Below are 25,354 nucleotides of genomic sequence, written 5' to 3'. Positions count from 1 at the left end.
TCAAGAACCCAATTTAATACGATTTACAAGCGACACGTACAAAAAACACCTAACGAGGTACAAGTCATTGCGAGACGAAGGACCGAATCCGAATGCAGAGAGACCCCCGGCGGGCCCACACGTTGGCCATCTGAACGCATTTTCCCACTGATGCTCTACGTCTTGGCCTTACCTAACAATGGAACCAAACCCCAAAACTGAGGCCAAGATTTGAGAGCTACCCAGATCTGACTCGCCCCCGCCCCCAGCCTCCCTGTTCTAGGGGTGGAATGGGAAGAGGCACCAGCCGACAGGGACCTCGCAGCTGCCTGATGACCTGCTCCTCCTGCCTGCGATGGTCACAGGCCTGCTGTGTCTGCAAGCTGGGCTGGCCCGTGGGGAACAGTGAGGGTTGGGGGGAGGCAGAGGGGCGCCCCAAACATCTTGGAGAGGCCAAAGGGAGACACAACATGGCTGGAGGTCCCCATCCTGACTTGCTGCCTCGCCCCATCTAGCCCCTGCTCAGGAATCACCACTGCAGGGGGCCGATGTCAGCCCCGATCTCCTCCTCCTCCTCCTCCTCCTTCAGCTGGAAGGGCTTCACGGGCCACCTCACCCGGACCACGGGTCCCACGTGGTCCTGAAGCCGGTGCCGCTTCATGTGGGCATTTCGACTCTTGATCTTGTCGAACACCCTGGGGAGTCACCGGAGGACACAGGGATCAGAGCGGGGTGGGGGGGCGGACACCCGAGCGCGCCCGGGCAGGGGCCGGTACCTTTCACACTCTCTGCAGGGAAAGACGCCCCGGCCCTCTGCGCTCCCAGGCGGCTCGGGGGTCCGCCTGGGGCCGGTGCTGGGGCTGGCGGTGCGGACGGACTCCCTCCTGAAGCCCTTGGTCCTTATCTTCAACTCGGGTGTCGGATGGTGGCTGGGTCTCTCCCGAGGGCTGCAAGTGACCTGGAGAAACCACGTCAGGGTGCTGACCCCTCACCCTTGCCAGGGAGCCACAGGAATCCTGGGGACACTGTCCTCTGCAGGGAACCCTCCCCACCCAAACCCCGACTTGGATGGGCGAAACTCCAGACACCCCCCTGCACCCCTCCACCTTGCCGTCTGTCCTGTCCGCGTCCTCCACCTCTCTCTTGAGCCTCTTTTCCAGCCCCGGGGCTCGGCCGCAGTCGAACTTGATCATTTTCTTCCAGATGTAATAATACTCCACACACTGCGCTACAGTCTTCGTCTGGATCTAGTGACAGAAAACAGTAGCTGGCTACGGCAGCCCTGAGTCCCTGCCCACGGGGCCAGCCTCTGCCTTTTACAAGCCCTCCCCCTTGGCGTGAGCTGCCCCTTCGCCGCGAGGGGCGGAGGATCGCACAATCCTCCCGGGTGACGAGGGGGCTCAGCGCAGCCACAGCGGCCAAACCTCCTGAGCTCCGCGCAGCAGCGCCACCCCAGGACCCCTTCCCCGTGGAAGGCGCGCACGGAGGCGCACTGCAGGATGCTCACAGCGACCTCCTGCCCGAGGGCCGCAGGTGTACCGACCGGGGCTAATTAGAGCAGAAGGCCCTCACGCGCTGGAGGCCACGCAGCTCCTGCGGCAGCCGGCAGGGCCCGACAGCACCGAGGCAGCGCCCGTGGGAGGAGGGGTGGGTTTGGAGGGGTGGGTCTGCGGCACGGTCTGATGCTTGCGCATTCCGACGCTGCCATTTGCTCCTCCCTCCACTAAGAAGTGATCCTGTTAACAATAACTTCTGTAAAAACCAAACAGAATGGAACAGCTTAATTACTCTAGAAAGAAAACTTCTCGGACAAATTAAATCGGCCATTTGCTGTCTGGAACGCACGTGAAATACTTTCTCCATGGGGATTTTTTTTTTCCAGCTTTGTGTGCATTCACAAACGAGGAGTCAAAACCGTACATCCTTTCCTTAGAAACATCTCTAGGTTAAAAAAAAAAAAAAGCAGGACTTCTTTTTCCAAACAAGACGGGGCAACAGGAACCAGATTTACCCTCCCATCCAAAACAATGACAAGAAACAGTCGAAATACATGAAATGATATTTGGTAAGACACTAAGTTATCAGCCAAAAAAAAAAAGTCTTTTCTGCGAGACAGAAAATGAATGACCACAGTCTCCACTTACTACCCTGAGAGAGTGTCCAGGCCACAACCCCAGGCAGGAGGATCCAGGCAGAGCCCCGTGACTTCCTGAGTTGAGGTGGAGTGTCTGAGGAGACCAAAATGGCAAAAGTCCACAGGATGAAGTACGACAGAGGAGAGGGCAGCACGGAGTCTAACTCCAGAGGTCTGGAGAGAGTTCCTCTCGAGTGTTTAGCAAAGTGCTGACCAGCACGCACATACGAGATGACCCAAAGCTGGGTAAAGAACCACCCAAAAGGATTAGAGGAAAAGATGCCTGCAGCTCACACGGGGCCAGGAACAGTGCCTGTTCCCAGTGTGGAAAACGTAATTCGCTGGGCACTGGTACAGTAATGAGAAGGGTCTTGCCTCAGTAATGAGGAATAATTAGCTTTAGACAAAAAGCTATTCAGGTACCATCTAAAAAAAAAATCTAGAAGCAATACTCAAAAGGAATAAGCAGTTTTCAAGTAACTGTGTCCCAGAACAAAACTCAAGAATATTTATAAGAATGGGAAAAAAATCCAGCAGCCAACAAGCTAAAGCTCACAATGCCTGGAATCCAATGAAAAATTACTAGGCATGCAGAGAGTCAGGAAAACCTGACATATAATGGGGAAGAAAATTCAACCTGTTGAAATCAACCCAGAATGGACACAAAATTAGATTCGGCAGAAAAGGATAGTAAAAATTATTCTAACTATGATATAGGTTAAAAAGTTAAGTAGAGACATGGAGGATATAAGAGACCCAAATAGAACTTCTAGGGAGGAAAACTATAATATCTGAGGTGAAAACTACACTGCATGGGATTAACAACAGATTAGACACTGCAGAAGGTAAGATTAGTGAACCTGAAGATACAGCACTGGAAACCACCCAAAACGAACACAGAGAGAAAAAAGGATCAGTAAAAATGGAAAGAGTTTCAGTGAGCTGTGAGCTGTGAGCCAACCGCGGGAAGCCTAACACAAGTACAAGTGGAGTCCTCAAAGAACGGAGGGACACGAGAAGGATTCGAAGAAATAATGGACAAAGTTTCCCCAAATTGAATGAGAACTAAAAACTTACAGGTCTAAGCAACCCCGCAAACCCTAAGCATGAGAAAAAAAAAATGAAGAAAACTACGCCAAAGCAAGTCACGCTAAAATTACTCAAGACTGGAGGTGATGAGAAATTCCTAGAAACAGCCAGCCAAAGACAAAAGACTAATATTACATACAGAGAACAGGGGCAAGACAATCAGTAGGTTTACTGTCAGAAATAAAAGCAAGAAGAAGGTAGAGCGACATCTTTAGAATACTGAGAGGAAAAAAAAGTCAGAATTCTATCTTTAGCAAAGATCTTTTAGAAATGAAGGCAAAATACTCTTCTAGATATACAAAAGCTGAAAGAATTAATGACTAGCAAACCTCCACGACTAGGCATGTGAAGTGATTTACGTTGATCTCCTTCTGGGAAATGGGGTCAGTTGGAAATGTGGATCTGCACCAAGGGACGCAGAGCAATGATACTGGTAACTACACGAGTAAACGAGACTTACCACTGAAATCTCTCTGAAAAACAGCAGACCGTTTAAGCGAGAACAGTAGCCATGTGCCGTGGGGCCTACAGCGTGTAAAACAAAGTGCACTAACAGCAACAGCATAAAGGTCAGGAGAGCTGTAAGTGCGCGACCGCATAGTTTCCATTCTGCATGTCAAGTGCTATGGAATCACTCGAAGGGAGACTGTGCTAAGTGAATGACGCATGCTGTAAGCCCGAAAGCAACCACCAAAGCAGAAAATAAAGAGTTACAGCCAATAAGCCCACACTGGAGATAAAACGGAATCCTAATATTTACTACATTAATGCCAAAGAAGGCGGAAAAAGTGGAAAGGGGAAATAAAGGACAAATTGGACAATTAGAGAACAAATAGCAAGATGATGGACTTAAGCCATCTCAATAATCACGTTAAATGTAAATGAGATAAATACTCCAATTAAAAGGCTGAATATTTCATATGGAATAAAAAGCCATACCCAACACACTTTCTCTACAAGAATGCCCTTTAAACATAAAGACACAAACAGGTTAAAAGTAAGAGAATAAAAAAGATATACCACGCTAACATCAATCATAATGGGGCTCGGATGGCTGGCTATATTAACATCAGAAAAAGTAAATTTCAGGGAAAGAATAATACCAGGGGTGAAGACAACCATTTCATTATGAGAGTCAATTAATCAAGAGGATATAGGAATCTTAAATGTGTATGCATATAAATCAGAGTTTCAAAATACGTGAAGCAAAAATGTTTTAATATTGCAATCCGAATAATTGCCAGAACAGGTAGATAGCAAATGCATGGCAAACTTGAACCACAGTATCAACCACCTTCAGCTGACATTTATGGAACACTGCCCCCAACAGCAGAGTACGCTTTCTTTAAGTGTGCATAGAATGCTTACCAAGATGTAGACCATATTCTGGGCCATAAAAAAGGGTTCAATAAATTTAAAAGGATTCAAGTCTTACAAAGTATTTCTCTGACCACAGTGACATTAAATTAAAAATTAATTCCAGAAGAACTCTGGAAAATCCTCAACTGTTTGGAGACTAAATCACACACTTCTTCATAACTCACAGATCAAAAATTAAATCTAAAGGGAAATGAAAAAGTATTTTGAATTGAATAAAAATGAAAACACAGCACATCGAAATTTATCAAAGTAGTACTATGAGGGAAATGTGTAGTACTAAACTCCTATATTAGGGAAGAAGGGTGGTCTCAAATCAGTGACCTCAGCTTCCACCTTTAGAAACAGAAAAAGAAGGGCAAATTAAGCTCAAAGCAAGCAGAAGAAAGGGAACAGATAAATAACTGAGCAGAAATCAATTAAATAGAAAACAACAAAACCAAAGTTGATTCTTTGAGAAAAAAAAAAAAACCTTTAGCCAGAATGATCAAAATTAAAAGACAAATTACCAATATCAGGAATGATACAGATGATACCATTACGTCCATCGATACAAAAAGAATATGCGACCATAATGAACTTTATCCTAATATATCAGACAACTTAGAAGAAATGTACAAATTCCTTTAAAAACAAAAAGTACTAAAGTTCACCCAAGACAACACTGATAACCTTAATAGCACTGTATCAATTAATTGAATTTGTAGTTAAAAATCTTCCCACAAAGAAAACTCTAGGCCTAAGTGGCTCTGCTAACAATATTTAAGGAAGAAATAAAACCAGTTCTAAACAAATTCTTCTAAAAAAACGAAAGAGGAGGAAATACTTCCCGATTCATTCCATAAGGTCAGTCAGCATTACCCCAATACCGAAGCCAGACGAAGATATTATAAAAGAGAGCCAGTATCCTTCGGAAACGTAGGTGAAAAGTTCTAAACAAAATTTTAACAAATAGAATCCGACAGTATATATAAAAAGGAAATTACACATTGACCAAATGGGTCATAAATGTAAATGGAAAACCTAAAATTATAAAACTTCTAGAATAAAACATAAGGGATAATCTTTGTGACTCTGGGTTAGGCAAAGGTTTCTTAGACATAACACCAAAAGCACGGTTCAAAAAAAAATATTAATTAAAGTTAATCGAAATTTAAAACTTTTTTCCAAAAGATACGTAAGAGACAGAAACACCACAGATTGGGAGAAAATATTTGCAAAGTGTATATCTGGATAAGGGAGTGTATCCAGAACAAAGAACTCCTACAACTCAGTAAAAACACAAACACCCCAATAAAAATACAGGCAACAGATGTGAACAGATACCTCACCGAAGAAGGCACTCAGACAGCAAACGAGCACATGAAAAGATGCTCCGCATCGTTAGCCACTGGGGAAATGCAGTGAGACACAACTGTATTCGTCGGAATGGCTAAAATTAGGAAGGCTGACCGTATCAGGTGCTGGTCAGGGTGTGGAGCCACTAGGATGTGAAATGTACAACCACTTTGGAGAACAGTATGGCAGTTTCTTAAAAAGTTAAAACATCTGCCTACCATGTAATCCACTCATTCCCCTCCTACACATTTACCCCCCCAGAATAGTACATGTCCACACGCAGACTTGCACGTGGATGTTCACAGCAGCTTTCTTTATAATCGCCAGTAACCAGAAACCACCCAGATGTCCGTCGACAGGCGAATGATTAAACCAACTGTGGTTTAGCCACACGACGGACTACTCCTCAGCAACAGAAAGGATAAACCGCCGGGACACGACCACGTGATGCCTCTCAGTTACACCGAGTGTAAGGAGCCAACGCACAGCACGCGCTGTATGATTCTTCCATTTATATAAAACTCTGGAAACCGCAACCTAATTTTTAGTGACAGGAAGTAGATAAGGAGTTGATTAGGGACAGGGCGGCAGGCAGGAGGAAACTCTGGGGTGATGGGTGTGTCTGTCATCTTGACCACGGTGATAGTATTCCAGGTGCGTAAGTATATCAAAACATCAAATCTGACGCTTCGATCACGTGCACTTTGTGTCCATGAAGTCAGAGAACAAAATGTCAGCGGGGTGTTAAGGGTGGCATGATCGCATCCTTTGTGACGTACATGCATACATGTACGTTGGGTCTGCATGGGCAAAGGAACGCCTCACGAGCACGGCCACGCGGAGGCAGGACCGTGGGCATCGGTGCGGGGGCTTCGTCTGAGTGTACGATGCACTGCTGTACTGTCTGGGATTGTTAATGACAACGGCTTTTTAAAAGTGTAAGGTATTCGCGACACAAGTGGAGTGTGGCCGCCAGCAGCCCCCTTGGCTTCAGCTCAGCTCGGCCGTGAGGCGAGGCCTCGTCTACGCCAGTCCACCCACGTCCGCCTCACCGTCTTGTGTATCAAGTAGAAGTCCTTCTTGTGGGCACAGAACGCCTTCTTAAAGAGCCTCTTCTCCATGGGGGTCCAGATGTCGGAACCTACGGGAGGGAACGGCCAGGAGGGGGCAGGACGTTTGTCCTTCTGGGACCACGGCTGTCGCTGACATACAGAGCGCCCTCCTTTTTCAACTCCCGTTACCGAGTCCTGATTATGCGCCAAGCTTTCTGCTGAGCCCCTTACCTGCTTTATCTCGTACAGTCCTCACTAAAACCTTAGCAGGTGGGGGCCATGACCATCCCTGCCGCACACATGCAGCAACTAAGGCTCCCAGTGGTTAAGAGGCTTGCTGAGGGCAAGGGGACACCCAGGCCCCCTGACCCCCAGGCCCGCCTCTGGCTCCCCCTGGCCGGGGGCACCCGCTTCTGTCCGGGAGGAACCCAGGAGGGAACCACCAGAAAAGGGGAAGGCAGGGTTCAACAAGAAGCCAACGGCGCCCACGGAGTCACCCCAGAGAGAACGGGCCCTTCTGGAAGGGCAGATGAAGCCCCCGAGGGAACTCCAAGACAAGCAGAGCCGGCCACCAAAGCTGACCGGTTCACGGGGCTCTCGGCCAGCCAAAACCACGCCGGCACCTTGCTGCAGTCACCTGTGTAGCGATAGTCAGCGAGGGGGTGAGTCTGTGGCTTCTGGGGTCCTCTGAGTAAGAGGGTCTCCAGGGCGACCTGGAACAAGAGAGGCAGGCTGCTCACTGGGGGGTATCGAGGGGGGGCTTCGCTGTCTCACGCACTCACATTCGTGGACGACTTAGTGCCTTGCTGTCCCAGGGCTGCTCAGAGCGTGGTGGTTTCAGGGACTGGCCGCCCCTGGGAACCGTCGGGGACACATCGCCTGCATCACTATGTGCACTGTCGGGGGCAGCGATACCATGTTCCACAGCGAGCTTTTCTTGGTGCGGGGCGCAGTGCGTGGGTTTGTTCTGGCGCGCGTCCCTCATTTCCGTGGGGGTCGGCATTCTGAGCAGCACCGCCCTGCCCGCTGCCCCGGTTCCTTTTCCCCGTGGCACTCGTCATTAGCTCACAATTTTAAAAAAACATATTTCCTGTTTCGACCCTCCTAAAATGTAAGCCCCGTGAAGAGAGGGGTTTTGTGTTGCTCCCCAGCATAGCCTCAGCCAGGACCAAGTGTGTAACTCGCGGGACCCAGTGCAAATAAAAATGAGGGGCCCTCTGTTCACAAAGTAAGAAGGTGGCATCGGAGCCTGACACCAGGCACGGGGCCCCCCAAGCCGGCCCCGGCCCCTGTGCCGCAAACCACCAGGCGCTCGGTGGGACCCACTAGATGTGTGATTACTCTGCAGAGCACCTACTACGTGCCACCCCTGCCTCCGAGCTTGGGAAAAGGCACGATGGTGGCACTCCCTGGGCCCCTAGCTTGGGGACTTGACTTTTCTCCCGCTCCCCACAGCTGGGCCTTCATCTCTAAATCGCAGGACTGCACGCAGCGCCCTTGGAGGAAGCAGAGGTGTTACTGTTGCATCAGAAGTTTTCATTCATGGGTCTCGACCGAAACGATAAAGCTCAATAAATAAAGCAGACCGACAAAGCACCTGAGGTGGGACCACCAGGCTCCCCCACACCCCCCCAGATATCTCGGAGGAAGCCTGGTGCCCTGTCGCTGCCCCAGGGCAATAACTGATTAACTGAGCCCCTGTCCGCGCACGGCCCCTGCGTTCTCATGGACCATATCACTCCGAGCCTTGGCGGGAGGCTGGGTGGCCTTCCTTCGGTTTTCATGGCTGCACTCCCCACCCTCCGTGAAGAAGGCGCTGGGCATGCGCCTGGAGCTCCGGCCCCAGGAGAGCGGGAGCTTCAGAGGGCTCCTCCGTGCCCGCCCCCCTCACCTGGACGTCGCCCTGGGCCTCGTGCAGGCAGTGCAGCGCCAGCTCCAGGTTGGTGCCCCCGCCCGGCATCGCACTGGAGCAGGCCACGTTGCATAGCTCAGTCACTGTGTCCAGCCAGCGGCCCAGCAGAGGGAGAGGAGACACGGGAGTCAGCAAGGGCTAGGGAGGAGCGTCCCCGACAGCATGGGGCGGGGGCTCCTCGTGTCGCCATCTCCCTCCGAAGCAGGCTGAGGGGTGGGAGGGACAGGGAGGAAGGGCAGAAGCTCTGCTCCTGGCACCTGCTTTGGGTGGCCTGGCCAGATGCTGTGTGAGAGAGGTGGACAGGAGACCACAGCCTGGGAGGAGCAATGCTGGACTGAGGGCTAGTCACCCTCATCCCCAGGGACACTGCTTCCAGGTCAAGGCGAGAAGTGGGAGGCAAAGCTCCTGGGAGATGGTGGGGAGGGGCTTGGGAATCCGACCCCAATGTCTCAGCCACCTCGATCCTGCGTTTCTGGGTTGCTCATCACATCTCCCCACGGCTTCCAGGCCAGAGAAGCTACATGCTCATCGGTTCCAGCCAGCGCTCTCTGCTGCAGCTCTGGGATCTCAGCCTGAAACCGGCTTCCTATGTTGATGTGTCTGAAATGAGGTCACACACACAGACGCGCGAGACATCCACATGCGACTAAGACCGGACACGGACGGGACGGGCGGTGTGCCCGGCCCTGGGCAAACCCTCCGCCATCGCCCCGACGCGGCGAGTGTTCGCCACTCCAGACGGCCGTGCGGGCGGTCCAGCAGCCTCGCGAGGGACCCTTCCTTCCCTCTTCCAGTTTCCTTTACTGCCAGATGTCTGGCCTCAGGTGTCTCTCTTGGGGTGTGGGACAGGGCAGGTGCATGCTGACACCTGGCATACTTCCACATCTACAGTTGCGTCCACTTAGTCACATTCTGTGGACAGTCAAGAGTCTCGCACTGTGCCGTCACCAGCTCCACCTAGAACCCCGGGTCCTGGGCATTCTGTCCCCACGGGCCCACCTAGGGTGCGTCTGGACAGAGGGATTACTGGGGAACCTGCCACATATATCCGGGGAAACCCACCATCATCTCTCTCTTTTGAGGCTATGTCACAAGACCTGACCCCCCCGTGATGGAGAAGCCCTTGGGAAGACACACTGGAACGCAAGGAGGATGAAAGCACCCCCACTTTGGAAGAGCGCGCAGGTTCTGAGTCTGTCCCAACTCACGGTTCAATGCTGATCTTGGTGTCATCCTTCACCACACAGATGCCAAAAGAGCCGTCCACTTGATCTAGAAAACACACAACAAAAGCCTTGAGGAGAATGACTAGAAGCGACCCACGGGGCACCTTCACAGAGCAGCTGAAAGCAGGCTCCTGAAGACCGCATGGTACAGAGGTTCCTCAGAAAACTAAAAACAGAACTACCATGTGATCCTGCAATCTCACTTTTGGGTATTTATCCAAAAGAGCTGAAATCGGGACCTCAAGAGATGCCTGCATGCCCATGTCCGATGTGGCCCTATTCACAGTAGCCCAAATGCGGAAACGACCTAAATGTGCATTGACGGGTGAATGGAGAAAGGAAGTGTGGTGTGTGCATACCACGGAATACTATTTAGCCTTGAGAAAGGGAACTCTGCAATATGTGATGGCACACATGAACCTTGAGGACACCACGCTAAGTGAAATGAGCCGGTCACAGAAAAAGGAACAATGCATGTGTCCACTTCCATGAAGTATCTAAATAGTGAAATCCACATAATCAGAGTCGAGTGGCGGCCACCAGGGGCTGAGGGAGTGGGAAGCGGGAGTTACCGATCAACCGGCACAAAGTTTCAGGTTTGCTCTAGAGACCTGAGCACAACACTGTGCCCCTAGTCGTCAATACTGTATTGGGCATGAGAACATTTGTTAAGAGAGCTGACTTCATGAATTAGAAATCTTTAAAAATTTTTAATTTTTTTTTAAAGATTGCAAGGAAGAGGGATAGAACTTCTGAAAAGGTAGAGTAAGGAACTCAGCGAAACAACAAATTAACTGATGAAAACAGTATGTTAAAATCTCTGGAAGTTGTCCTACAGGCATACAGCATTTTAAGAAACAGTAATTCAAGAAAACTGACTAAATCTTGGTCAGAACAGTGAGAGTCTCTGACACCTGAGCCATGACCAGCACTCACTTACCTGGTCCCTGGATCTGTGTAACAGAAGCTCTACTCAGAGTGATCTACTCCAGGTAGGTGCAGCCAGATCCCATGCTTAAAGAATTAAAGGAAAGTATAATGAAAATTTCTCATCAAAGAGAGAATATCATTAAGAAACAGAAATTATAAAAAAAGAATCAAATGGAAATTCTAGGGTTAAAAAGTACAACCCCCAAAATGAGGCTCAACAGTAGCTTTGAGATGATTTGAGATGATAGAAATAATCAGCAAACTTGAAGACAGATCAATGGAGATTATGGAATCTGAAAAACATAGAGAAAGAATGAAGGGAAATGAAGAAAGCCTTGGAGAAATGTGGGACAGCATTAAGTGCGACCACACACATGTAATGGGAGTACCAGAAGGAGAAGAGAAACAATATTTAAAGTATTACTGGCTGAAAACTTCCCAAATTGGATTTAAAACAACATCTACATCTTAGAAACCTTATAATAAACTCCAAGTAGGATAAGCATGAAATGGCAGGTGTAAATCCAACCATGCCAAGATAACATTAAATGAGGATGGATTAAACGAACCAGTTGAAAAGCAGAGTGTGTCAGATGGATTTAAAACGTATGCTCCAGCTAATGCTGTCTACAGGAGACATGCTGTATTTTCAAAGACACAATAGAGCGAAAGTACGAGAACAGAAAAATAGATCTGCAGCAAACAACCACCATGAAAGAGACGGAATGGCTATCCTAACGTCAGACAAATTAGACTCGAAGACAAAAAATATCACTAGAGATGACAAAATTATCACCGTGATGATAAGCGATATCACAATCATATCACAATGATAAAAATTCAAGCCATCGGAAAGATGACAATTATAAATACGTACGGGCCTAAAAACAGAGCCTAAAAACACAGGAAGCAAATACTGATGCAATCGAAGGATGAGATATATGATTGAAAAATAAAGCTTGGAGATTTCAATACTTTCAATGATGGACAGGACAGCTAGACAGAGGAGCAGCAAGGAGAGCGGAGACGGGCACCAGAACTAGATGCACAGACACCTGGAGCACCCCGCCCCGCGTCGGTAGAAGTCACGCTCACGTCAGGTGCGCATGGAGCGTGCTCTGGCCCAGGGCACGTGCCTCGATAAATTCAGAAGGGCTGAATTCACACAGAGTGCGTTCTCTGATCACTACGGAATTAGAAATCAATAAAAGAAGGCAATTTGGAAAATTCACAAACATGCAGGAATTAAACAGCACACGCCTTGATAATCAATGTAGCAAGAGAGAAGCAAAGGGAAATTAGAAAATACTCTGAGAGGAGTGGAAACAAGAATACAACAGGCTGGAATTAATGACGCGTGGCGAACGCACTGCCGAGGGATGTAAATGTCTGTGAAAAAAGGAGGAAGAAACCTCAGATCACTTACGGTCAGGGTGCAACGCGATTCGGTGGGGAAAGGTCTTTTCAACTACCAGGGCTGGGAGAAGCGAACGCCACATGCAAAAGAGTGGGTTTGGACCCCTATGTCACAAACGTAAGAGTTAAAATGGGAAAACTCTCAGAGGAACACATGGGAGTAAATCTTTGTGACCCTCGGTCAGGTGAAACATTAGACACGACGCCAAAAGCACAAGTGACAAGAGGAAAAATAAACTGTACTTCATCAAAATTAAAATAAACTTTTGTGCTGCAAACATTACCATAAATAGAATAAAAAGAGAACCCACAAAATGAGATAGAATATTCGCAGGAAAATCGTATGTTTGGTAAGGGGCTGGCATCCAGAATATACAAGGAACTCTTACAACTCATACTTAAAAGGTTACAACTCAACATTTTGAGTGGGCAAAGAATCTGAAAAGACAGTTCTAAGAAGACATACAAGTGGGCAGTAAGTACATGCAAAGATGCCCCGCATCCTCGGCCAGCAGGGAAATGCAAGTCAAAGCCACCAGGAGGTTCCACTTGGTGCCCGGAAGTTCGGTGAAAACAGAAAAGACGGCGACCGGGATTGGCGAGGGTGTGGGGGGGGCGGGAGGAGGGTGTGGGGAAGCCGGCTGGAGCGGAAGCGTGTCGGTCATTGAGCAGCCAGGCGGTGTCTTCGGTGTCAAACACAGAGCTACCAGGTGACCCGCAGTCCTGCTCCTGGTGTCTGCTCGGGAGACATGAAAACACACGGCCACACACACGCTTGTACGTGAATGTTTGTAGCAGTGTTACTTGTAATAGCCAAAAACTGGAAACGACCTATCAACTGGAATGGCTATTAACTGACGAACTGACCTATCAACTGGAATGCCTATCAACTGACGAATGGATAAGTGAAATGCAGTCTACGCAGACGACGGGGTGTCATCAGCCTTGAAGGGGAGAGAGGCACTGACCCGTGCTACGACGCGGACAGACCTGAAAAACGTCACGCCAAGTGAATCAACTAGACACCAAGTGTTGCGTATTATGATCCCAATTGTACAAAACATCCAGAACGGGCAAAACATCCACAGAGCAAGTGAGAAAGTGACCGGTAGTTTCCTGGGGCTTGGGAGATGGGGCTGTGAGGGCGGGATGGGGGCTTCCGGGGTGACGAAAATGCTCTAGAGCTGGCCGTGATGGAAGCACGCCCCGCGAGTCTGCTACAAGCCACCGGGCACTACAGGCGGTGATTCTCTTGGCACGTGAATTACCCCCCGATGAGGCTGCTGGAGAGGGCGCAGGGCAGGGCATGGGGGGCTGGTGGGGCTCGATGGTCTCTGTGTCTCCTCCTGGCCTGAAGCTCTGAGCACCTAGAAGGCTGCTGGTCCCCGGGGGTCTCGGGGGACCAACGAACAGCAACGGGCCCCACAGACCAGTCAGCCCCAGGCAGGAGACTCTGGAATGAATGCTGGAGGGGTGGGGATTCTGGTCCCCAGGAGGCCCGCCGTGCAGATCAGAGGCGGCCAGCGGCCTCACTCACCAAGCATGGTGCTGGCGAGTCTGTCGGGGCCCGCCTGAGCCACCGTGCAGCAGAGCGTGCTGAAATACAGCCCGGACCCCTCCCGGATGGGGCTGAGCATCGGGGGTGGCGTGTAGGGGGGGCACTGGAATAACCCCTTCAGCAGGCGGTCCACCAGGAACACCGGAGACCTCAGGCAGCTCTGGTGGCCTCCTCCCGGGCCCGGGTCCCCGAAGGCGGAGGGGGCCGGGGGCGCGAACAGTGCCTTGGGCTGGGGACGCTTCTTCCGCTTCCTGTGTTGGCTGCTCTCCTTGCTGTCTCTCTCTTCCGTGTCTTTCTCTTGTCCCTGGAGAAGAAGAGAGCTCAGAGCCATAAGAGGCCACCTGAGGTCCCCCCGCCGCATGGCTGGGTCTTCAAGGAGGCATGAGAGCGGGGAAAGGAAACTGACTGTGGCGACGGGAGGAGGTATGACCTGTGCGCCCACAGCGCCAGCAAAGGAGGCTGGGCAGGGCCACCCGTCCTGAGCCAGACCCCTGCCCCTCAGCCTGGTGACACTCAAGGCTGGCGCCTCCGCACGCACTCGCACTCCACGGACAGGCCTCGACCCAGAGGGTCTGGGAAACGTGAGAGGCAGCTTCGGTTGTTAAAATGGCCGGCACTCAAAGGGCGGGAGCCCAACCGAAGAGTGGGGCCCGAGGCGCAGGGTAACGGTGTGACAAAGTGAGAACCTGGTCCCTCCAAGCGACAACCGCTCCTGTGAGACCAGCGACGGGGCCCACGCTCCGCCCCAGAGCCCAGCACGAGCGTCCCTGGGCGGACCCCTCCGGGACGGGCGAAAAGATGGACGACGCTCTCTCACCTGCTCACACACTCTCCCCTCCCTCTGCCAGTCTCACTCCTCCTCGGCCTCTAGGCCTCAGCCCCAACACCCCCTCCTCCAGGAAGTCCTCCCTGATGCCCTCGGGCTGAGCCCTCTGGGCTCCACAGCTCCCTCTGCTCCCCAGCCCAGCCTTGCCCACTCTGAGTCCTCACTGTCTGGGGATGGGTCTGTCTACTCCACTGGTCTCGGGACCCCAGGAGGCCGGGCAGGGGCTGTCGTGGTCACCATTGCAAACACAGGACGGGGCACAGAGGAAACTCAGTGGATGTGGAATGAATGAATGAATGAATGAATGAATAAACTGAATGTGCAAACCACTCTCCCCTGGGGTCAAGATCTTTGTGGCTTTTCCCACAGCTTCCACTGGCAGATGGGGAAAACGGGGAAGGACGTGGACTGGCCAGCACCCACCTTGGCTGTGCTCCCCAGGGGCCGGTGTGCCGGAGCCACAGGCACTGACACGGAGACTTCCAAAGGGGCCGCGGCCGCGCTGTCTGAGGATTTCTTAGCTCCTGGGGGGCTCTGCCCATCCCCGTCTGGCCTCGGCACCTGTCTCAGTGGCTTGCAAAACTCTGTGCCAAACACCTAAATGCAGAGAGCAGGAGAAACGGTGGGCAGGAGTGGAATGGGGGCTCTAGCTGGTCATTCTGACCCCCCCAAAGCCCCCACAAGCTCCCCCCAGAGGGGGGACATCTCGATCCTGAGGCAAATGGCGCCCCAAAGCCCGTCGGAAACCCTGAAAGCACAGAGCCGACTGCGTGGGCCCCACCTGCGGCTCCTGCTTCGTTCGTGGGGACGGCCACTGGTCGCTGTGAAAGCACATGTGGCTGCTCAGCCCCTTCTCGGTGTAGAACATCTGGCTGCAGTTCTTGCAGATGAAAGTGCTCCTTGGCTCTGCCCAGTCGCCGGGGCCCCCGTTCTGCTGGTTACTGCGGGGAGAGGGAGACGTGGCAGGAGGGACTCTGTCCCCATCGCTGACTTTTTCCGTTTGCCTTTTTCTTTTCAAAGTCTGATCCCGACAACTCTAGATGGACTCTAAGAAACGGAGACGACGCCCCAGTTCTCCAGGGCCTGGTGCAGGCCTCTTCTGGACGGAAGCACCCAGAGCTCACGCCCCCAGGGCCAGTAGGGGACCCCTGAGGGGCTGTGCTCCTCACAGTGGGGGACGGGACGGGATGGGCTCTGGAACTTACCATCCACCCGCCATGTTCTCCTCCTTCATCGGATGGGGGAGCCTGTAGATATTTCCACCCTGAAGGTAAAAATACACCTGAGCCGACATGTCAGAAATGAGGTATTGCAAGAGCTAAAGCTATAAGACGCTTAGAAGAAAACACAGGTGTAATTCTTTGTGACCTCAGGTTAAACAATGGTTTCTTGGAGGACACCAACGCAGAAGACAAAGTGGACTTCATCAGAACTTGAAACCTCTGCGCTTCAAAGAATACCATCAAGAAAGTGAAAAGACGCCCGCGGGATGAGACCCAACGTTGCACGTCACTGTCTCCGATAGGAGACTTCCACTCATCACACACTGAGAACTCTCACAGCTCAACCGTAAAAAATCAAACGACCCAGTCTGGAAACGGGCAGAGGATCTGAATAGACACTGAACCGAAGAGGACACACGTGTGGCCAATAAGAACATGAAAAGACGCTCAACGCCACCAGCTTTCAGAGCAATGCGGGTCAACCGTAAGGAGAGACCGCCACACCACACCCCTACTGGGACACGAACTGGACGGCAGGGGTCAGAAAGGGCCGGGTGGGGGGCGCCGCAGGAGGGGCTGAGAAACGCTGCAGCCCTGGAGAGCAGCCTGGCGGTTCCCCAAATGGCGCAACAGAGTCACCGTGTGACCGGCCGTCCTCTCCTGGGTATTTCCCAAGAGAAATGAAAATGCATGTCCACACAAAAACCCACATGGAAATGCTCCTGACAGCAGCAGTACTTACAGTGGCCAGGAAGTAGAAACCGCCCAGATGAACAAACATGATGTACCCAAAGAAATATTACTCACCCACGAAAAAGAACGAAATTCTGATCCGTGCTACAAAACGCATGAACTTTGAAAATATTATGGTAAGTATAAGAAGCCAATCACAAAAGGCCATGGAGTGCGTGATTCCGATTATGTGATATGTCCAGAACAGACAAATCCATAGAGGTAGAAGGTAGATTCATGGTTGCAGGGGGCCAGGAGGGATGGGGAGATTGGGGGTGACAACTAAGGATGTGGGGTTTCTTTTGGGGGTGAAAATGTTCTGGCAAAGAGTGGGGATGGATGCACGACCCTGTGACTACATGGAAAACCACCGGAAGGTAGGCTTTGAAATGGTAAACTGGATAATACGTGAACATCAAAGCATTAAGGGGAAAGCTGTGGCAGGTGTAGTGTGGCCAGAAGGGTGCCAGGCCTTAGCATGTCACGGAGGGAAGGGGCAGCCTCTCTGTGCCCAGGACCTCGTGGGTACAGTGTGGGAAGGAGCCAAGCTGATGCACCAGGCTCGCAGCAGGGCCCGGGGAGGCCGGACTCGGGGACCCCTGACTCACAGCCAGAGAAGACACAGAGTCCACACAGGCACGCGTACGGGAGAGGGAGCTCTGCCTTTACGGCCTCTGAAGAATTTAGGGGGCGAATCCAACAGGAGGTGAAAGGCGAAAAGAAAACAAGCGGAAACAGATTAGTGAAGAAACAGCACCACACGAAGCATCAGAAGCATCCGCGACAAGTCCGTAAAAGTCCTCGTTCTTTATCGGGGCGGGGCGGGGGGCAGGGTGATGGCAGAAACCAGTTTCTCTGAACCTCCACTTGCCCCTCTGTGAAACTACATCTGAGGAGCCACGGAGACTCAGTGACATGCCTGGACGACCAAGAAACGCAGAGACAAGCAACGAGGAAGGCGCCCGTCCGCAGTACGGTCACATCCCGAGAGAGGGGACTCTGGTACCTGGATCCTGTTGAATATCGTCAGCTTGGACTTCGAGTCCCGCGGGGGGTCCACTGGAGGCCCGGCCGACGAGAAGGAGGCCATGGCTACCTGGCTGGGAGAGGCGGTGCAGCACATGTCCATTTTCACCTTCTCCTTCCGGAAGCCGGAGAAGCGCTGGGCCCTGGGGTGGCTGGAGAAGAGCCTGTAGCCTCCGCCCCGGGAGCAGGCGGGGCCCTTCTCCCCTTTCGCAGCCCCCGAAGCCGTGCCATTCTCGGCCTGGGCCTGCTTCCCGGGGGCCTGGACTCCGGATGGCTCGTCCCCACCTAACTGGGTCTGCCGTGGGCCCCCAGGGGGGAAGATGTCCCCCAGGTCCAAGGTCCCTTTCGCAGATCTCAGCTGCTTGGCCAGAGAGGTGATGTCTGGATTCCTAGGAGGGTCCAGGGACGACCCTGGGAGGGACGGTGGGGCGGGGGCCACCTTCAGTCCTCCTTTCGAGTCTCGTCTAGAGCTGCCAGGAGAGGCCTCTCTGGGGAACGTGGGCACGGCTTTCCTCCTGCGGGCTGGGGATCCCTCTGGCTCCAGGGTTCCAGGGCCAGCGTGCAGCGAGTCTACGCTGGAAGCCAGCGGTGAGGGCTGCGGAGGCCAGGGCCCCTGCAGTGGCTTCAGGGCAGCCTGCTTGCCCTCGGGCGCGGGGAGCTGGGAGGCCGCGGCTGCCACCTGGGCGTGGGAGAAGGCCCGCTGGGGCTTGGCGAACATCTGGAACACCTGCATTTGCTCGGGGCTCATCAGAGGCTCCTGTGGCTTCAGGAACAGCTGCCGGAGGAGTGGCGTGGCATCTGAGGGGAGCCCACCCGGCTTCTGGCCATCCTGGAGGCCGGGCTCCCTGGGGTTCTGCCATGGGAAGGCCTCGCAGTCAAACCTGCTCTTCTTGGAAGCCCAGGGGTCATCCTCCCCACCGGCATGTCTGGGGTCGCCCAAGGCCTCCCCGGGCACCTTCAGGAGTGGCGGAGGGAAGGGCAGGGCATCCTCCAGGCTGGGGCCTGAGCCAGGCGACGGCTCCCCCGTGGGGGAGGCGCTGCTGGGCCCGGGGCCAGACTCCGGGCCCTCCCGGCACGGTGCCGCAGGCGGCTTGTGGACCACGAACACGTTGTTCCCTTTGCTCTTGGGGCAGCCTGGCAGGTTCCGGAGCCACTGGAAGTTGTGGCTGGGTGGCTGGGAACTGGCGGGGACTGTCTGGCCCCGGAACAGAGGCAAACAGGCGGGCAGGGAGCCGCCCTCCGGCCAGCCCTCCAGGGTGGACGGGAGCTGCAGCAGCGGTGGCTCCGACTCCGCTGGCTCGGGGGCACTGTTCTCTGCTGCCCTAGAGTGGACAGTCACGAACGCATCAGTGACGGGCTCCTTCTGTGGGGGACGTGGGTCCTCAGAGACCTCAACTCCCAGAGCTCCCGGGGCCCCGGGGGTGCTCGCGGGGGTGCAGGAGGAGGACCCCGAGGAGGGCGGGCAGGGACAGGCCGTGCTCCTCCCCTCGCCGTCAGAAGGCCCCGCTGGGGCTGGGCCAGGGGATGGGATCTTCTGGTGGACAATGCTGCTCACGATGCAGCGCAGGAGGTCTCGGTTGGGCAGGAGGGAGCTGGGGGACCTGGCTTCTGGGGGCACCAGGGCCCGCGGGCCGCTGGGCGCCTCGTGGGCATGGGGGGGCTCCCCGCAGGCGTCGTCCTCCGCCGGGGCCTCCCTCAGGATGCACAGGCCGTGCTGCACCTCGTAGTGCCGGCGCAGGGAGCGGTAGTCACAGTAGCTCTTGCTGCAGCCCTGCTCGATGCACACGAAGGGCTTGGTCTTCTGGTGCGTGAGCATGTGCCCGGTCCTGGAGCCACACAGGGGGGGAGGGGGGGCGTCAGCGGCGCTCGGCTCGGCCTCTCGCTGAGGGGCCCCCAGCGTGCCCCACAATCCAGAGACTGCGCTCGGCTCCCACTACGGAAGAAGCAATCTGGAAGGGGTGCCCCCTCCCTCGCCTTTAAGCAACCTCTTATCTCAGAAGAAAAAAATCAGTGGAAGCCAAGCTGGGGGTCCCCAAAGCGGTTTCCCAAGCAGCCCCAGTCCTCCGGAGCTGGTCCCCAAGGCATCTGTATAACTTTCGTGTCTCTCAGACCTACTGGCTTACAGAACAGCCTCCTGCAGCATCCCTGAGAAGCAGACACTGATGGCGGGCGACCCTCCTTTTAACAAAGGCATCTGTGCCTCACCACAGGACTCTGCTAAGGGGACAGCTACCAGGAACGCCTGCCGCAAAAATAAAGGAAAGCATTTACAGCTGTCCAATCAGCAAAAACTTTCTGGAAAACAGCCGATGTGCCTATAATTTCTGCCAAGATAAATGGATACAAACATGTCTGGCCTATATCATACTTATATCCACATCGATATATTAGAAATACAACTACACGAGCAACCACACTCGAGGGCCCAGCGGTCCTACGCTGGACAGTGTCCAATAGGGCGGGTGGGTTTGGCCGATAAGTAACAGAGTCCTTCCCCAGAGGCCAACCCTCGGCCTCGCCTGAGGGAAGCAGCAGAGAAGGAATCGGGTGACCTCGTTTCTAGTCGAGAGACTCCGTTTCTAGTCTGAACTGTTACCAACTTGTGACATGGGCGAACTCCTTCATTCTCTGGGTTGCGGTGGTGAGGGGATGAAGTCAGGGATGGATCAGTCAAGGCGTCAACAGCAGTTAGGAGCACATAAAACGCGAGAGCCTGTCAGCTCCCACTTGTGAGTCTCTTGGTTTGAGAAAAGTCTGTGGGTCCTTTCTTACCAGCTAGAAAAGCTTATCATTTCCAGGACATTAAGAACAAAATGAATCCTCCTCTTATAATGGAAGTTCATTTTTAAATCAAGAGTTAAAAAAAAATTGTTTTAAAAAAGGAGTTAGTCTACGGCCACGCCACCCTGAACGTGCCCGATCCCGTCTGATCTTGGAAGCTAAGCAGGGTCGGGCCTGTACTTGGATGGGAGACCACCAAGGAAGACCAGGTGCTGTAGGCGTTAAAAATAAATAAATAAAAATAAAAAATAAATAAAAAAGGAGTTAAAAAAGGAAAACAGGAGTTAATGTTCCATTGCCAGAGAAACTGAAATTTCCAAACTCCCGTGCCCCTTGTTATCCCCATACATATTCCTCGTGGGACACAGATTCGTGCTCCTCGGGCACAGCACACACCGGGGACTCTGAATACTCCTCCACCGGTCGGCCCAGACCCCCGGGGGAAAAGCCTCGGGAGGGAGCCAGTAGGTGTCTTTAAACCACAGGGGTCTGGGCTGCAGATCGCAGGGGCCGTTTCCTCACTGGTGTGAATCTGGGGGCTCGGAAAAGTGACCCATGCAGGGCGGCCTTGGCCCTGGCCGGGGCCCTGGCGGTGTGAGAGAGCGGAGTCCTGGGCTAAGCGCAGGGGACAGCCATCTGGGGCGCGTGCGGGCGGGGAACCCGTCAGCGTGGGGCGGGTTGCTTGGGGGGGGGAACAGGAAGGCGCCCTCTCCCCCCCAGCCCCCCACAGACTCCCAGGGCGGACTCCTACGTACAGGTGGTCCTGCCGCTTGAAGGCCTTGCTGCAGACTTTGCAGACGTGCTTCCGCTCCTGGCTGTGCGTCAGGTAGTGCTTGCTGAGCGAGCTGGCGCTGCTGAACACCTTCCCGCAGAGGCTGCAGTCCAGGAGCGGGTTCTGCGGGGAGGCGTGCTGCCGCTTCCCCTTCCTCGCGCTCCCAGAGGCGGCCCTGCCTCCGTCGTCAGCCTCTTTGGGCACCTTAAGCGCGCCCAGCCCCAGGTCTAAACAGAGGAGAAAGCGCAGGTTATGGACACCTGGGGAAGTGAAAGCACCTGCAACTCAGAACCACCGCAGACTTGCGGAGAGCAGGCGAGCGCTCTCTGCAGCGTCGGCAGCTTCGCCAGCAGAGATGCAGGGCCGGGGCGGGCGGGGGAGAGAAGGGCCCCCCGGCCAGGCCGCGCTGGCAGGAGGAGCCCAGCCTTGGTGCCGCGTTCCCACGGCAGCCGTCTGAAGCTCTCCCGGGGGGCAGAGGGGCCGGGACAGGTGGGGCTTTGTGACTCTGACGTCAACGGCACTCTTGGAATGGCAATCCAGAATATATATGTACTTTAAAACCTTAGAAAAGCGGAAAGCCTTTCTCCCAGCCAGTTCTACCGCTGGGCTTTAAAAGTAAGGACAGGAACGCAGATTCGCCCAGAGTCGGCGGGGAGGGAGTGGACGCAGCCCCGCTGTCCCTGCTGAATGGTCAGAAACCTCCCGACGTCACACAGGAGGGCGCACAGGTGACTTACCACGTTACGGTTTAGATGGTCTATGATATGAGCGTTTGTGATAAAACTTGAAAAGTATTTGCTGACATGAAAAGATGCTCACACCACACTGAGAAAAAAGCAGCCTGTTGCAAAACAGAACTGTGCTAGTCTTAGAGAACGAAAAATAACTTCATTCGGAAAACAGACAGAATGGGCTGGTAGGGTTACGGGTTGTTTTTATCTTCGTCTTCTTGTGTGCGTGTATTTTCCACGTTTCCCATTTCCCGCGGGTCAAATGATGAAAGCTATATTGTGAACTCCGTCATCGGAGGAAGAGGCGAAGGGACTGGGAAGGTTCAGGTGTGTGTGTGGAGTTGGGGGGGGACGCCTTCAAACATCTGCAGGGCCGGCGCACAGGGGAGGGGGCAGACTGGTTCTGTCTTGCTCTGAGGGACAGAGCTGGATTCGGTGACAAAAGAGGACTCTGCGGGCTCGCCGCCATGCTCCCAACTCCTGGACTCCCCACCCTGGCACTCGTAGGCAAGGTGCTCAGTAACTGTTGAACGGATGACTCACAGGAGACTTTTCTACCCCTTAGATTGGTTCTCACAATGGATCAGGCTGCATTATGAGATGGCAAGTTTAGAAATCGCCATTGGTCCAGGATGCTGCAGAGGTGGAATCCACAAACCCAACAGGCCAGGGAATGGGGTGGCGGGGGAGAGGAACTGCACGAAAGGACCCCAGATGCCAAGTCTCTGTGGCTGAGATGCAGCGTGAGAGACGCAGCAGAAAGGAATCAGACTCTTGTTCCAGCTCTGCCTTTGGCCGTGGGCCATCTGTCACTCGCCCGATCTGCATCTTCTCCACATGAGAAATTACTGTGACAGCGGTCAATGATTCCAACAGTTTAAATGAGAACAAACAGGGCTCCTTCACGGAAACTCCTAGCCTCACTAAGTTATTTTTAAAATGTTCATTAAAGCAACTGTTAAACTAGAAAATAAAATGTTATTTGAAAAATTGGCAGGAACACTGAAACAGAGGCAGAGTCCCTGGCCTGAAAGCCACTTGATCCTCCCGGAAGGCAGTCTTGTAGGACTCTAAAGCTGCATGTTCTCTGACAGGCAAACCTACTTGGAGGAATGTGTTCAAAGAATTAACCCCAAAGAAAACCCCATGCGGAAAAAGTTGTTCGCAGAAACACTATAACAATCTAACGAGCAGGAATATGGTCAAACCACGCAACCGAGTAACTGTTACACTCACCACTAGAGACTCTACCTTCACGTAAGCAAGTGAAATCACTAAGTTTTAAAAACTTCGAGTAGAATTATACACTTAATACGACTCTGCTAAGCCACGTTTTCTGAGTGACTTCACCCATGTTTTTAAAAATCATTGTGTGGGAGCCGGGCTAGGGATTTTTCTTGTTATAACTTTTCATAGTTTCGTTTAATAAACATATATATTACTTTTCTGATTAAAAAAAATAACATAAGCATATGCATTTCCATGGACCCGAATTTAAGTTAGAGGAGTGTAAAGGGTTAAAGGTTAATGTTTAGTGGATTCCTTTTTTTAAAAATAAGATTTAAAAAATTCAAGTTTAAAACAAATTAGGAAAAGTCGAATTGATGATTTGTAACATTTGGGCGGTGGGGTGTACAGACTCCTATGAAAATCTGGTGAAAGCTACAATTTTTCTGCCCAGTAAAACGTACCCCTATCTGCACAACCAGCATTTTCCAGGTAATTTCCGTGGCCTGGATGAGACCCAGAATCACTATACCCACAGGCCTGGCCCAGTGCCTACAACACTGCAGATGCCTGAGGAATCTAGGATTTCATGTTTAGCCACTGTTCCCGCACGGCGACCAGGTGAACGCCCTGTCTGCCACACCCCGTGTGGAGGGGGCCTCAGGTTTCGTGGTGGCCAAGGACAGCCCTTGAGTTACTTACTCCAACCAGCATCATATCTGTTTTGCAGGGCGGCTTCAGAGCAGCCCTCTGCACACGAGCTGCGGCCACAAGTACCAAAGACCTTCAGCCCGGCCGACCCCGCCAGGTGACCTGCCCAGGGACCTAGCAAGAGGGTCGAAAACAGAAACTGGACGTGTATCTTGTGGGGGAAGCCTGAAGGCGAAAGGGGGTCTAACCAGGGTCTCTAGCGATTCCCACAGTCCCCGCTTCGCTCCTCCCCTGCTGAAGAGAAAGATTCGGAACTGAATCGATGGACCAGCTGAAACTGGTTCTAACAGTACGGGTGGAAACAACTGTTCTCCCGCTCCAGTGCTTGGCCGTCTACAAAGTGCTTTCACGTTCATCTCTTCTTTAGCCTCTTACCGCTCTTACTCTGGGCTGGGGGTTGGGGGGACGGGGGGGATTATCATCGCCCGACTTTACGGATGAGGACACATTCTGGAAATGTGAAGAGCCTCGGCGATGCGGTGAGGGATGGGACAGTCCCCCAGGAACCCGAAGGTCTGCTCGCGCCACGCGGGAGGACAGGACGAATCCCCAACACCCCAGTTTGTTGACATTACTCCCCGACATCAGGGTTCCGTCTCCTTGACTAGGAACTTGAGAACGATTCCCAAGGAGGAAAAAAGTAACTGTCCCCTATTTACCTGTAGAAGAGACGTTTTCCTAACCGATCCACACAGAAGCGACCCCTAGCTGCCGCCCGGCCCTCGGGCCCCGGGGGACCGCCTCACCTTGCAAGGATGTCTGAGACTCCGGGTCGGCATATTCCTCCAGCAGCTTCGCGGAGTCGCCGTCCTTCCCCGAGTACAAGGACAGGGTGTCCAAGTTGTCCTCCAGCACCTCACTGGGCACCTCGGGCGTTGGGAGACTGGAGTCCAGGTCCAAGCCACTCAGGCCGGCATAGAGCAGGTCTCGCGTGCTGGGACCCAGATCCCGGTTGAGGGTGTCACTGCAGTTGAGTCCCTGGCTCTCGGAAAACGAAGGGAGATGCATCTCTGACGGAAGGGCACCCTCGTCCCCAAGGCCGTACTGGTCCATGGCTCTCTGCTGCCCGGTCCTGGCCAAGAGCCACTCCCCAGACGAGCGAAGCCGCGTACGGAGCTGGGTGCTGGGACAGCCTTGGTAGCGTCTAATTCCTGAAAACGGACAAAGAGAAATCGACATCATAAGATGGTGACACGGCATGGCGGACAGATCAGGGACTTGCAATTCAATCAGACCTGTATATGCATCTGTTCTCTGCCTCTTAACAGCCATGCGACCCCGGGCAAGTCACTTAGGTTCCATGAGCCCAGTTTC

General features: G+C 53.0%; 1 protein-coding gene and 1 pseudogene across 1 annotated transcript; one reads left to right on the top strand and one right to left on the bottom strand.

The window, feature by feature from the left end:
- Window positions 1-25,093, bottom strand: ZNF541 (zinc finger protein 541). The gene is made up of 15 exons (XM_039852185.1): window positions 24,787-25,093; window positions 21,355-21,598; window positions 17,799-19,644; window positions 16,043-16,101; window positions 15,619-15,778; window positions 15,261-15,434; window positions 13,991-14,315; window positions 10,090-10,153; window positions 9,339-9,481; window positions 8,861-8,964; window positions 7,607-7,682; window positions 6,970-7,058; window positions 1,086-1,226; window positions 756-937; window positions 1-674 (listed from the first exon to the last, which is right to left on the bottom strand). The coding sequence occupies exons 1-15, from the start codon at window positions 25,091-25,093 to the stop codon at window positions 509-511; spliced, it is 4,080 nt and encodes a 1,359-aa protein (XP_039708119.1). The 3' UTR covers window positions 1-508.
- Window positions 20,707-20,820, top strand: LOC120594181 (uncharacterized; annotated as a pseudogene).
- Window positions 25,094-25,354: the final 261 nt, after the last annotated feature.

Source organism: Pteropus medius, unplaced genomic scaffold, assembly GCF_902729225.1.
Source record: "Pteropus medius unplaced genomic scaffold, Ma_sr-lr_union100, whole genome shotgun sequence".
NCBI classification, from domain to species: domain Eukaryota; kingdom Metazoa; phylum Chordata; class Mammalia; order Chiroptera; family Pteropodidae; genus Pteropus; species Pteropus medius.
Note: the sequence above shows the minus strand (reverse complement) of the source record. Positions and strands in the feature narration are given on the sequence as shown.

Coding starts and splice junctions, on each gene's coding strand:
- ZNF541 (XM_039852185.1), bottom strand. CDS start 25,093: ATGGACCAGTACGGCCTTGGGGACGAGGGTGCCCTTCCGTCAGAGATG. Junction 9,482..10,089: donor ACCAAGATCAGCATTGAACC/GTGAGTTGGGAC, acceptor ACCTCATTTCAG/ACACATCAACATAGGAAGCC. Junction 7,059..7,606: donor CGCTGACTATCGCTACACAG/GTGACTGCAGCA, acceptor TCCCTCCCGTAG/GTTCCGACATCTGGACCCCC.